This window comes from Takifugu flavidus, chromosome 12 (genome assembly GCF_003711565.1).
Source record: "Takifugu flavidus isolate HTHZ2018 chromosome 12, ASM371156v2, whole genome shotgun sequence".
Taxonomy (NCBI): Eukaryota; Metazoa; Chordata; class Actinopteri; order Tetraodontiformes; family Tetraodontidae; genus Takifugu; species Takifugu flavidus.
In genome coordinates this window covers 2,435,775-2,448,101 of record NC_079531.1, presented here as the reverse complement: position 1 = coordinate 2,448,101, position 12,327 = coordinate 2,435,775, and the positions used below count along the sequence as shown (strand labels likewise).

The 12,327-nt window shown below is 45.6% G+C and overlaps 1 protein-coding gene across 11 annotated transcripts in view; it reads left to right on the top strand.

Moving 5' to 3' along the window:
* The window catches only part of ryr1b (ryanodine receptor 1b (skeletal)), a 40,305-nt gene that overhangs the window by 25,990 nt on the left and 1,988 nt on the right, over positions 1-12,327 (top strand). For 2 of the 11 annotated variants that reach the window (XM_057048847.1, XM_057048844.1), the window contains 32 exons: positions 206-220; positions 1,761-1,931; positions 2,024-2,083; positions 2,164-2,298; positions 2,413-2,525; positions 2,601-2,697; positions 2,793-2,899; positions 2,983-3,034; positions 3,135-3,215; positions 4,789-4,888; positions 4,961-5,040; positions 5,137-5,213; positions 5,299-5,372; positions 5,694-5,711; positions 6,709-6,789; positions 7,093-7,181; positions 7,308-7,436; positions 7,500-7,604; positions 8,088-8,117; positions 8,458-8,487; positions 8,636-8,717; positions 8,813-10,122; positions 10,201-10,280; positions 10,353-10,527; positions 10,629-10,715; positions 10,803-11,057; positions 11,142-11,272; positions 11,446-11,488; positions 11,566-11,699; positions 11,786-11,846; positions 11,920-12,066; positions 12,137-12,271. In XM_057048847.1, the coding sequence (XP_056904827.1) occupies positions 206-220; positions 1,761-1,931; positions 2,024-2,083; positions 2,164-2,298; positions 2,413-2,525; positions 2,601-2,697; positions 2,793-2,899; positions 2,983-3,034; positions 3,135-3,215; positions 4,789-4,888; positions 4,961-5,040; positions 5,137-5,213; positions 5,299-5,372; positions 5,694-5,711; positions 6,709-6,789; positions 7,093-7,181; positions 7,308-7,436; positions 7,500-7,604; positions 8,088-8,117; positions 8,458-8,487; positions 8,636-8,717; positions 8,813-10,122; positions 10,201-10,280; positions 10,353-10,527; positions 10,629-10,715; positions 10,803-11,057; positions 11,142-11,272; positions 11,446-11,488; positions 11,566-11,699; positions 11,786-11,846; positions 11,920-12,066; positions 12,137-12,271 (4,284 nt within the window). The remainder of the gene's footprint in view (positions 1-205; positions 221-1,760; positions 1,932-2,023; positions 2,084-2,163; positions 2,299-2,412; positions 2,526-2,600; positions 2,698-2,792; positions 2,900-2,982; positions 3,035-3,134; positions 3,216-4,788; positions 4,889-4,960; positions 5,041-5,136; positions 5,214-5,298; positions 5,373-5,693; positions 5,712-6,708; positions 6,790-7,092; positions 7,182-7,307; positions 7,437-7,499; positions 7,605-8,087; positions 8,118-8,457; positions 8,488-8,635; positions 8,718-8,812; positions 10,123-10,200; positions 10,281-10,352; positions 10,528-10,628; positions 10,716-10,802; positions 11,058-11,141; positions 11,273-11,445; positions 11,489-11,565; positions 11,700-11,785; positions 11,847-11,919; positions 12,067-12,136; positions 12,272-12,327) is intronic. The other 9 variants (XM_057048846.1, XM_057048848.1, XM_057048845.1 and 6 more) reach the window with 9 other exon arrangements.

Sequence of the window (12,327 nt, the reverse complement as noted above, 5' to 3'; positions counted from 1 at the left end):
AAGAATGTCAGGACAACGATACTTTTGCAAATACATATTTTTTAAGATTAGCCTATTTAGCATTTAGTCAATACGCACAGTATCTACTAAAAAAGACACCTTGCAGAAGTGACAGTGTATTTGTAGTGTTCAGGCAGCAGTAAGAGTGTTGCTAACTGTGTTTTCTCCTTGTATCCTGTGTTGCGGTTGGATGCCGGGCCGCTAGGCCGGAGATGGAGAGGTTAGACTGTGTTTGTGCACGAGCGCTGTGCTGACCGCATGGCACCCTGAGTTTATAGAGGCCTTTCATCAAGCTTCCCATAATATATTAGCTTTATTATAGATGCTGATATACCCGCACATACATGCACATAAGTATGGATAAAAATGAATTGTTACAAATGTAATTGTTGCTTTATAGACCCTTTATGAACCCTGAGGATAAATTTGGGGGACAGGAACGCAAGTGGCAGGTCAAGTAATTTAAGATTCAGGGAAAATTAGTGCCTCGTATTGTGTGAAAATAAAAAAGTACAAACACTTGTGACTGAGCAATAGAAAATGCCAAAAAATAAAAGTTAGAAGTCAGGTTTCTTTAATTTACTTGCATATGCCTTGAGGATGTATTAGCAGTAATATTTTATATGTAGGGTTTTTCTTGTGTGTTTGTCCATATTTGTGCGTTTGAAATGGGTGCGAGTACGACTCTGGAGGAGCTTGATGAAAGTCTTGTGCATTAGAACTAGAGGCCTGAAAGGTTTCATGGTGCTCAGCTCAACAGTGGTGTTCTCCCTTTGAAGTTGTCACTCCTGCAGCTGAGCATCATCACTCTAATTCCTCTGATTAATAAAGAGTTTGCCTTCAATTCGTCGGACGTAGCACTGGAACCTGTGTCACCTGTGATGTTTATAATTTGGTGGTTGATGCTTGGATTTCTTTCAGCATTTGTATTTGAGATTCTGGCACTGGGGGACTCTTCTCTTTTCCATTCCACCATTGGCTTTCTGCTCACTACAAATCTGTTTAGCCCTCAAAAGCACACCATCCCTCGTCTGCACACATTTAATTTGTTTGCTCCATTAGCAGCCTATGTTGAATAAAACTAAAGCTTGCCAGACATCCCCAGACAGTGGTAATCATGATCACACGTGTATGTCAATGTAGCTACTAACTAGATGTCCATCCATGTCTAATTCATCCCCATCATGGTGTTAAATCACTATCTAAATCCTGTTGAGCGTTACAAGTCCCCTCTCTGCTAAATAGCAGAATATTTGTATTTAAATACTTAAAACCAGGGTGTTGTGAGGCCAGACAACAGTCTGTAAGGAGCAATGACAGCCTGAGGACAGGAGTCGATGAGAAGAGCTCCAGGTTCCCACGGACATGTTGCTGTTCTGTGTGAGGGTCTCAGCAATCTGGCCACTGCACTACTAACAGTGGGGCTGACCTTCGTGTAACAACCGTAGTTCATGTAGCAATAAAGCACATATAACTTCACATTAACTTTAAAGAGAGTCAGTCTGTTGTTCATTATTTCTGATGAAAAATTAATTTCAGTTTTCGTTGAGTCACTTTATCTGCATGTTGTGGTATTGCATTCTTTTTGTTTATTTATTTGATCCAGTTCTGGGTATGTTTGATTCTGGTGTTTCCCTCTCCACCCTTTTTTTTATTAATAAATGTTGCTGGAAAGTGGAAATGCTCGGCCGTTTGAGAGGCGGCATCACCGGTGGCTTGTGAAACCACCGGTGATGGATGTGCCGTTCTTTTCTCTTTAGTCTGGAGGCTCGGAGCAGGAACGTACCAAGAAGAAGCGACGGGGGGATCGTTACTCTGTGCAGACGTCCCTTATTGTAGCAGCATTAAAGAAGCTGCTTCCCATCGGCCTGAATATGTGCTCTCCTGCAGACCAGGAGCTCATCAATCTTGCCAAAATCAGATACTCTCTGGTATTTTAGTTTATTCCTACAGTAGTTGGTACATTTTCTGTACTGTAGGACATTTTCAGTTGTCTTCTAAATCTAGGCCCCTTCTTTTGTAGAAAGATACAGATGAAGAGGTGAGGGAGTTCTTGCACAACAATCTGCACTTGCAAGGCAAGGTGAGGGACGCTTTTCAATGTCTTTCATGCTATTGTAGGAAAGCACGTGCAAATATCTCTTCTTTGTCTCTTGAGTTCAGGTGGAAGACCCAGCCATGCGCTGGCAGATGTCTCTTTACAAGGAGATGGCTGGTAAGGCTGAAGATGCCGAGGACCCTGAGAAGGTGGTGAAAAGAGTACAAGAGGTGTCTGCTGTGCTTTACCACATTGAAGTGGTAAGTAAGTGGCTGTTTATTAGGATGTAGACCTTGTTTGTTCCACGTTCATTGTCCGAAAAGCAGTTAGGATGTGCTATTTGTAGTAATAGGTGTTTTAAAAAAACATTTCAGACGGAGCACCCTTTCAAATCGAAGAAAATGGTCTGGCATAAGCTGCTGTCTAAACAGCGTCGCAGGGCCGTGGTGGCCTGTTTTAGGATGACGCCGCTCTACAACATCATCACGTAAGACATCACCTGAAAAATAACAAAATACCTCTTTGTGAGCCATTGGGCATCGGCTAAGCTTTGATTTTCCAGCCACCGGGCAACTAACATGTTCTTGGATGCCTACAAGCGAAACTGGTTGGAGACTGAGGGTTACTCATTTGAGGACAAGATGATTGACGACCTATCAGTGAGTTTAGACCACATTCGCAGTGAGAAGTCCAGCAGCCATAAATGTCTCAGCGTTTTGACAGATGCTCACGTCATCTGTTGCGCATCACTCAGAAAGCCATGGAGGAAGAGGAGGAAGAGGAAGAGGAGACGGAGAGGAAGCCTGACCCCCTTCACCAGCTGATTCTTCATTTCAGCCGCACGGCTTTAACAGAAAAGATGTAAGATCATCTCCATGATGCACTGACAAAATTTTCCTGCCCCCCCCACATTCAGACTCTTTTTATTTCCTGTCCTTTTCCAGGAAGCTGGATGTTGACCATCTTTATATGTCTTATGCTGATATAATGGCAAAGGTAAGGCAGTCTTTGACAAGCAAACATTGTGATTTAGTTACTGATTATTAACTGATTGTTTGTTCCATTGTGTCTGTAAAAACATTGATATTCCCTCCAGAGCTGCCACATTGGTGAGGAGGACGAAGGGGGAGAGCAGGAGGGGGAGGAGCCATCCTTTGAGGTGCGGCAGACAGAGATGGTATGGGGGGACCAGGGGAAGGGGACACAGGGGAGCCAGCGGAGAAGCAGCTCCCCACGCAACGACCACACCAGGACACACACCGGCACACCCCCCCAACTCCAACCTCGCTGTCCATAATTGACCTCGTCCGGTTTCTCTCTCACTCCCGCACTCACACCACTCATTTATTTCCTGCTGTGGAGGACTGACCTGTGCATGCCTTTTACTGGACTCGGTTCATTTAATACCTCCAAGTTTGTCGTAGCGGCAAAACCTGCATGGCCTGAGCGCAGAGAGACGGCGCAGCAACAGGCAGCAAAGCCAAAGCTGGGGCGAAACAGAACCCCGGCCCTCCACCGGCACCGGGCCAAATTTAGAAGTCGCTTAAGCTTCCAATTATTTGACAGTTGATTGACTATTAAATCATTTATTTGTGAAACACATAGCTTACGTTTACTCTGTTGTGAGCCAAAATGGCCTTGGTAGAGGTACAGCTGTGTGGATCTCAACACTTGTGCACACTTGTGCACGCTTGCTGTTTGGTGACTTCAGAGTATTAGCAGAGACTTTTGCTCAAGCAGATTTGGCAGCGGGACGTAAAAGCTGTAGATGCCTTAGAGAGAGGTGGGCACGGGTATATTTTTAATGGACTTTAACCTAGATTTCTTTTATCAATTCGACATACATTCATTTTTTGATATGAGCTCTGAGGTTTGGTGTTCTCATGCAAGACTCAAATGCATCAGGACATTTTCAAATCAATCCCTGGCAGGATGCTTTATAGTATTCCAAAGACATTCCATATGCTACACGCGTTTGCCTCTGCACCCTTAGTGCTTGAATCCAATATTTGTCGACTCACTCACTAATTTGCCTCTGCTCTCCCACATCAACTCACCTGATAAATGTAGTTTTAACAGTTTAGCAGAGATCAGAGATCAGCATCACCAGGTCTCCTTCTCTGTACTCACCAAGGGCAACAGTAAAAGCCTGCACAGGCAGCCGTACGTAAAACAAACCCCCACCAGCACTCGCGCCCAAATATCATACTCTGTCATTCCGTGAAGAAGAAATATTCAAACATGTGCACTAAATGAGCACACCCTTTAATGTTAAAATGCAAAAACTTTTTTTTTTCAAATACAGTCAGGCTTACGAGGGAGGGAGCGGATGGAGGGATAGAATCAATCCTGGGTGCTTTGGGTGGGGATGGATGCATGGTGTGTTGTGGGTGGATAAACATAACCTTTTTTTATCAGCAGGATGGTTGTTTGTGGGCATCGTCGTATCCTTTGAGTATATTAAAGGACAGAGAACCTTGTGCTAATGCTGCCACAAATCAAGTCTCTTCAAGATGCAGACCGATTCATTTTGTTGGTACCACTGGTTGGTTCCTCTTCATTCAAAAGTGTGGTATTTGTGTATGCGCTGTGGAAAAATGTCTGCTGCCTCTGGAAGATGTGAATAGCTCGATCACTAATACACACTGTGTGTGAACGGAAGCGCGTGTGTGTCTGTGCGTAACTGCGGGGGGGCAGTGCAGTTCGCGTTGGCAGGGTTTCAGCGTCTCCCCCCCTGCTCTGCTTCACAGGAAAAAGAGATGGAGAAACAGCGGCTTCTGTACCAGCAGTCCCGTCTCCACAACCGCGGGGCTGCGGAGATGGTGCTGCAGATGATCAGCGCTTGTAAAGGTAGCGGTCACGCCGTCTCGCAGTCACGCCGTCTCGGCAGCCGTGAACGAGGGTTCACCTTTTCTCTTGCAGGTGAGCCGGGGGCAATGGTTTCTTCCACACTCAAACTGGGAATCTCCATCCTCAACGGAGGCAACAGTGACGTGCAGCAGGTGAGGGTCTCACCCAAACATCTGGGAAGAGTTTGACGATGGGCAACACCTAAACTGGTGGCGGTGTTCAGTGTTTCCATCCCTCTGTGTGTGCAGAAAATGCTGGACTATCTGAAGGATAAAAAGGACGTGGGATTCTTCCTCAGCATTCAGTCCCTGATGCAGACCTGCAGGTCTGTAGATTCCCCAACCTTTTACTTGTGCCTGGCTCCATTAGCTCTTTGAGAAGGCTATATTAACATCTCTCCTGGTGCACAGCGTCCTGGACCTGAATGCATTTGAAAGGCAGAACAAGGCTGAAGGTCTTGGGATGGTCTCCGAGGAGGGCACCAGTGAGTATGACGTGTAACGTGATCCCTGAACATGTCAGTGTGTAAGTGTACAATGTGGTCTCTTATATGCGTACTTCTGTGTGTCCGCGTGCCTTTTTGTTGATGTTTAGAGAGTTGGAACCGTGATGTTCTTGTTCCGTTTAGAGCATTTTGATGGTTGACTGTACTGTATGCTGATGACTTGTTTATCATCCACTGACAGCCATGAGATTCCCGGTCTCACTGTGTCTCTCTTTGTCTTTCTCTCTCCTTCATTTGCCTTACTTTGTTCGTTTCAACCCTTTACTCCTCACACCCGTTCATGAATTTGCTGGTTCTCAGATAAGAAGCTAGAACGTGGTAAATAAAACTTTGTTCTCATGTATCTCTCTCTCTCTGTCTCTCTATGGTCTTATTGACCAGACTAGTCTTTTCCTTCCTCTTAACTTGGTGTGCATCTTACTTTACACTCAAGGACCCGGTGAAATCAAACTTCACAGGGAATGCTACTATTAAAGCGACACACATTGCTGTAGTGTAGAGTGTTGGTACAGGAACCCCCCTTTTCTCTTAAGTTTGGTTTTATCCTTGAGTGTTTTATCACAGATCTGCTGTAACTCTGACTTCATCATCCTCTCCATCACACTCCTCCTCACTCTCACGTCTTATTTGTACACATACGCCTGTTTTTTTATGTACAGCACCTCGTACAAAACTGTTTTGGGTGTTGTAAACTATTAAGAGTCATAAAATCACAAACTATCTTGAATCATGGACCTCATGTGTTTGGACTGTGTTTTCGTAGCCCGCCAACTGTAATCTGTGATCTCTCACCTTTGTTTTATGAAAACAAAGCATGCATTCTTAACATAAGTTTGCAATTATTGGCCTGAATCAGACCTGTGTGAAGTTTGCAGAGTTCAGTAGATCTGTCCTGCATGCCAGTGGCACTTTTGTCTTTGTATCTGTTATTTGTGAGATGTTTCATTCTAAAATATTTGTCTGCTTTCTGTTTTTCTTGTATCTCTCGTTTATCTGTGTTCTGGCTAATGTCCATCCTTGTGGCAGGTTTCACGACTAGATCAGTTGTTTTTTTTCCCCCCCACAAATCGAAACTGGAAGCTAAACAAGGTTTAAGGTTTGAGGGGATTGCTCATTTGACCGTTTGATTAGTACCATCTTTGTTGCTTCAGGTAATGTTTAATATAAAAATTAAATGTGTGGGATCAAAACAGTCAACATTTCTAACAGTTAGACATTCAAACACCATAACAACCATATAGCAGCAAGCTTGCATATTTAATATGTGAATGTTTTTTATATGGATTCATTTACGTTTCCTGTGTTCCTTCCACAGATGAAAAAGTGATGGCAGACGACGAGTTTACATGCGATCTGTTCCGTTTCCTCCAGCTGCTTTGTGAGGGCCACAATAACGGTGAGTTCCTCCTGCAAAGACTCCAACAACACTCGCTGAAGATTTCATGCTTCAGTACCTTGCTCAGGGGTACTTAGGCAGGGCTCCGAAGCGTTCGGGCACCTTCCCCTACTCCCAGAACACCTTCCATATTTTTGTCTGCACTGGGGCTTGAACCGAAAACTCTCCGCTTCTCAGCCCAACAGACTGTACTCAGATTTTCTGATTCCTTTTTTTGAACTGGACCGTTAACATTTTTGGACAAAAGATGGTATTTGTAGAGACAGTGTTAAGAAATGTAATTCTTTTTTTGGTCATTTTCAGATTTCCAAAACTACCTGAGGACACAGACTGGCAGCACCACCACCATCAATGTCATCATCTGTACTGTGGATTACCTGCTGCGACTGCAGGTCACTCGGATGTTCCTCTTTAACCCTTTAATCCAACACTGTTCAGACTAGAATCACAGAGATATTTGGGCCAGCATGACAGGCACTAATCGAAATGAACATTTCCCCCATCTTTTCTGTACACAGGAGTCAATCAGCGACTTTTACTGGTACTACTCAGGAAAAGACATTATTGATGAGCCTGGTAAAAGAAATTTCTCCAAAGCAATGAATGTGGCTAAACAGGTCTTCAACAGCTTGACCGAGTACATCCAGGTAAGACTGTTATATGACATTGAGACACAACTGAGTGCTAAAACTTGTTTCTGTGTCCGTCAGGGTCCATGTACTGGTAACCAGCAGTCTCTGGCTCACAGCAGGTTGTGGGATGCCGTTGTTGGCTTTCTGCACGTCTTTGCGCATATGATGATGAAACTTGCTCAGGTAAGGAAATGAGCAATAATGAGTACATACTGTAATTCCTACAGCACAAACTTTTTGAACACTTTGATTTTAGCATTTTTTTAATCATCTACTTGAGGGCAAAAATAAATTGAGTATTTTCTCTTTGTAAACATTCGAGGCCTATTAACCGTTGTAACACTACGCTGCACTACAGCTGCAGCCCAGCAGGGGGCACACAACGACTACACAGTTTATGGTGCGATATAAGAGCGTCGTTATTTGCGTAATCTTGCAGTTGGTGGGACTGTGAGACTGTGGGACTGTTCTGTTGCTGATGGTGTTGCGTAAAAAAATTAAAACCAGACTAGCCTGCAGTTCCAGAATGTTCTGGCCTTAAGTTTTCCAAACTTCAGCATTGACAGCATTGCTCTCCAAATAGTTAGATTATTGATTGCCAGTTGCTGCTCTGAGTGATTGATAATGCATTGGATGGTAACATTTTTTTATGTAAAACTTTGTTAGATGCATCCAGATCCTGGACAACGAACTGGCGTAAGAATCCGTGTCATTTAAAATGCAACATCTTAGGATGCTTCACGCCTCGTCCTGTTTTCATTTATCAACGCAATAAGACGCCTAACTGCTGCTGTTTGCTCGGCCTTCCTGAAGACCTGATGGTTTCAATTAGTGTGTCACTGCTGTGCAGGTTCTTCGGGAATGCTTGAATCAGCATCTGTAAATATCCTTGTCCATGCCCCCTTTGTTAGGCTGTTAGGAGAGGCTTTTCCACAGTCCTGTCATGATTCACTGTGTTTGTCCTGCTTTTAATTTCATATAATGTATTTTTATGGTGCTAAAGATGCAAATTCTTTATTTAAAATTGCAAACCAAGGATCATTTCTGGAGCCCATCACACTCTGAGGTAGTGTTTCCTGTTATTTTATAGCTTAGAAACAAGCGCAATTTGTATTGTGATTTAGCAGCAAGGTCAAACTTATCCAGTCGGCTCTTAGAATACATTCTTTTTCTTCTTTCTGATTTTGTTTTGCTGTGTGTTACCTGACTTTCAGGATTCCAGTCAAATCGGGTTGTTGAAGGAGCTGCTGGATCTGCAGAAAGACATGGTCGTCATGCTTCTGTCCCTGCTAGAAGGTAGGGTGTCGGTCTCAGTCGGGGGCTCTCCCCACCTGTTCTTCCCCCCTATTTCTGCCTGTAACTCATCTTCTCTTGCTTCCATTTGCTTTCAGGCAACGTGGTGAATGGCACCATCGCCAAGCAAATGGTTGACATGCTGGTGGAGTCTTCCAGCAATGTGGAGATGATTCTCAAGTTTTTTGACATGTTCCTTAAGCTCAAAGACATCGTGGCGTCAGATGCCTTCCGAGACTACGTGACGGACCCCCGTGGGCTGATCTCCAAGAAGGACTTCTCCAAGGCCATGGATAGCCAGAAGCAATACACTCCCGCCGAAATCCAGTTCCTTTTGTCCTGCTCAGAGGCCGACGAAAACGAGATGATTAACTTTGAGGAATTTGCTGATCGTTTCCAGGAGCCTGCCAAAGACATCGGTTTTAATATTGCTGTTCTGCTGACGAACCTGTCCGAGCATGTACCCCATGACACTCGCCTCCAGAACTTCCTGGAGCAGGCGGAGAGCGTGTTGAATTACTTCCGGCCTTTCCTCGGCCGCATTGAGATAATGGGCGCCAGTAGGAAGATTGAGCGCATTTATTTTGAAATCAGCGAAGCCAATCGCAACCAGTGGGAAATGCCGCAGGTGCGGGAGTCCAAGCGGCAGTTTATATTCGACGTGGTCAACGAGGGCGGCGAAAGCGAGAAAATGGAGATGTTTGTCAACTTTTGTGAAGACACCATCTTTGAGATGAACATCGCTGCGTCCATCTCGGAGCCCGAGGGAGAGGCTGCAGAAGAGGAAGATGACGAGGAAGAAGAGGAGGGAGGAGGGCAAGAAGGAGAGCCTGCGGAAGGAGAGGAAGGAAACGGAGAAGAGCACGCTCCGGAGTCCACCTCTGCCTTTGCAGACTTTTTGAAAAGCGTGGTTAATTTCTTTAACATGTTCACCTTCCGCAACCTGCGGCGTCGGTACCGCAGATTCCGAAAAATGACGGTGAAGGAGATGGTGATCGGCCTGGCTACCTTTGTGTACACGGTTGTGATGGGTATTCTGATGTTTGTCTATAGCATCTGTAAAGGCTTCTTCACCCTCATATGGAAGGTGCTGTTTGGGGGAGGCTTGGTGGAGAGCGCCAAGAAGATGACAGTGACAGATATCCTAGCAAGTATGCCAGATCCCACACAGGATGAGGTTCACGGGGAGCTGCCACCCGAGCCCGGGTCTAGAGAGGACCAAGACACAGAAGGAGGAGCCGACCTGTTAGATCCTGTGGGTGGCGAGGAGGAAGAGGAGGACAGTGAGGAGAGGGAAGGCGGACGCCTTCCTGGCTTCAATACTCCTGGAGGACTTGGAGATTTTGGCGAGACAACACCCGAGGAGCCTCCTACACCAGAGGGCACTCCGCTGCTGAAGAGAAAATTGGTGAGTCGTCATAACCAAAGTCATTTGCCCACCCGCCTTGAAGCAGCGCGTGAACTTGATCACGATATATGCAAACAGCTGGCCGCCACAGTTGGAGGACAAGGGGAGGAAGAAAACGCTGAACATGAGGAACCTCCTCAGGAGACGGAGAAAGCAGAGTAAGTAGTCACTACATCTCTGGGTGGTATTTATTACAGCCGCACGCAACAACCTGCTTCTTTTATGTCCAGCACGGAAAATGGAGAGAAGGCCAAAAAGCCAGAGGCAGAACCTGAGGTGAAGGAGGAAGAGCCTGTAGAGGAGGAGGAAATAACCGTGAAGGCCAAAGCAAAGAAGAGCAAGAAGCCTGTTGAGGAGGGCTTTGAGCTCTGGAATGAGCTCGAGATTCAGCGGGTTAAATTCATGGTGAGCGCCCTCTGCTTTAAGAGCAGACGCTGGACAGTCCTGTGGATATTCAGCCACACGATTCAAGAGTTCATTGGTAACTGTCACTTTTGTTTGTGCAGAATTATCTTTCGCGCAACTTTTACAACCTACGCTACCTGGCCCTCTTCATCGCCTTTGCTCTCAATTTCATCCTGCTCTTCTACAAGGTCTGTGCATTTTCCTGTGCAGGAATCAACTTAATTGGTTTCATCTAAGATCATTCAGTAGGCTGATTGTGTGTCTGGGTACTGTAGGTGTCTGACAGTCCTCCAGGTGAGGAGGACTTTGAAGGTTCTGGTCTGTTTGAAGGCTCTGGCCTCTTTGAAGGCTCTGGCGTTCAGGAAGATGGGTCTGGGTTAGACGACGGAGGTGAAGATGATGATGAGGAAGGTCCCCTGTACTACTTCTTGGAAGAGAGCACAGGGTACATGGAGCCAGCCATGGCTTTCCTCAGTATCGTTCACACCATCATCTCTTTCCTGTGTATCATCGGCTACAACTGCCTCAAGGTACTTGGTGCTCTCTGCTCCTCAGCCCCCCACGCTGACATTTCTGTCTGTATGATCACCACGTCTGTTTTCTGCTCTCTTTAGGTTCCTCTGGTCATCTTCAAGAGGGAGAAGGAGCTGGCCAGAAAGCTGGAGTTTGATGGAGTTTATGTGACGGAGCAGCCTGAAGATGATGACATTAAAGGCCAGTGGGACAGACTGGTCCTCAACACTCCGTAAGAACCCTGTTACATCATCAGATCAGTGGATGTATGGATCTGCTGTTGGCCTGAATTCAACAGAACCCCCTTTTATTATTATTTCGGTCTCCAGCGGGGGCCTGTTTCAGAAAGCTGTATTGTTGGTTTTTTGTCTCCCTCTCATATCTGAGTTTTTTGTCTCCCTGCAGCTCTTTTCCAAATAACTACTGGGACAAGTTTGTGAAAAGAAAGGTGCGTTTTTCCTTTGACCGTATCAGCAAAACGACGCACACATTTCATGTTCTTTTATATGTTGCCTCGTTTTTCAGGTGCTGGACAAATACGGTGACATCTACGGCAGAGAGAGGATCGCAGAGTTGCTCGGCATGGACTTGGCCTCTCTGGACGTCAGCGCCATGACGCACGAGAAGAAGCCTGAACCAGACACTTCCATGTTCAGCTGGTCTGTTCAGGATGTCACTCTCACTGCATGAACTCTTCTTTAGGTGTAAATCAAGTCACAGCACAAACATCTGCCTCTCTCTGTAGGATAACATCTATCGATATTAAGTACCAGATCTGGAAGTTCGGCGTCGTATTTACGGACAATGTGAGTTAAAGACGTTTACGTTTAAAATCCGTTTGAATGTGTAAAGCCTGACGGCTCTGCTTCGTCTTCTCAGACTTTTCTGTACCTGGTTTGGTATTTCCTGATGTCTATTCTTGGACACTACAACAACTTCTTCTTTGCCGCTCATCTCCTGGACATCGCCATGGGGGTCAAAACGCTGCGCACCATTCTGTCTTCTGTGACTCACAACGGCAAACAGGTGTGTTCGCGTCCAACAAATGGTGTTTTTAAAAAAAATGACCCGGCACTAATGATGCCGAACCCTGCAGCTAATGATGACAGTGGGTCTGCTGGCCGTGGTGGTGTACCTTTACACGGTGGTGGCCTTCAACTTCTTCCGCAAGTTCTACAACAAGAGCGAGGACGAGGACGAACCGGACATGAAGTGCGACGACATGATGACTGTGAGTGATCGTAGGGGAAGTTCACACTGTATCGTGACATAAAGGTCCGTTTCTGA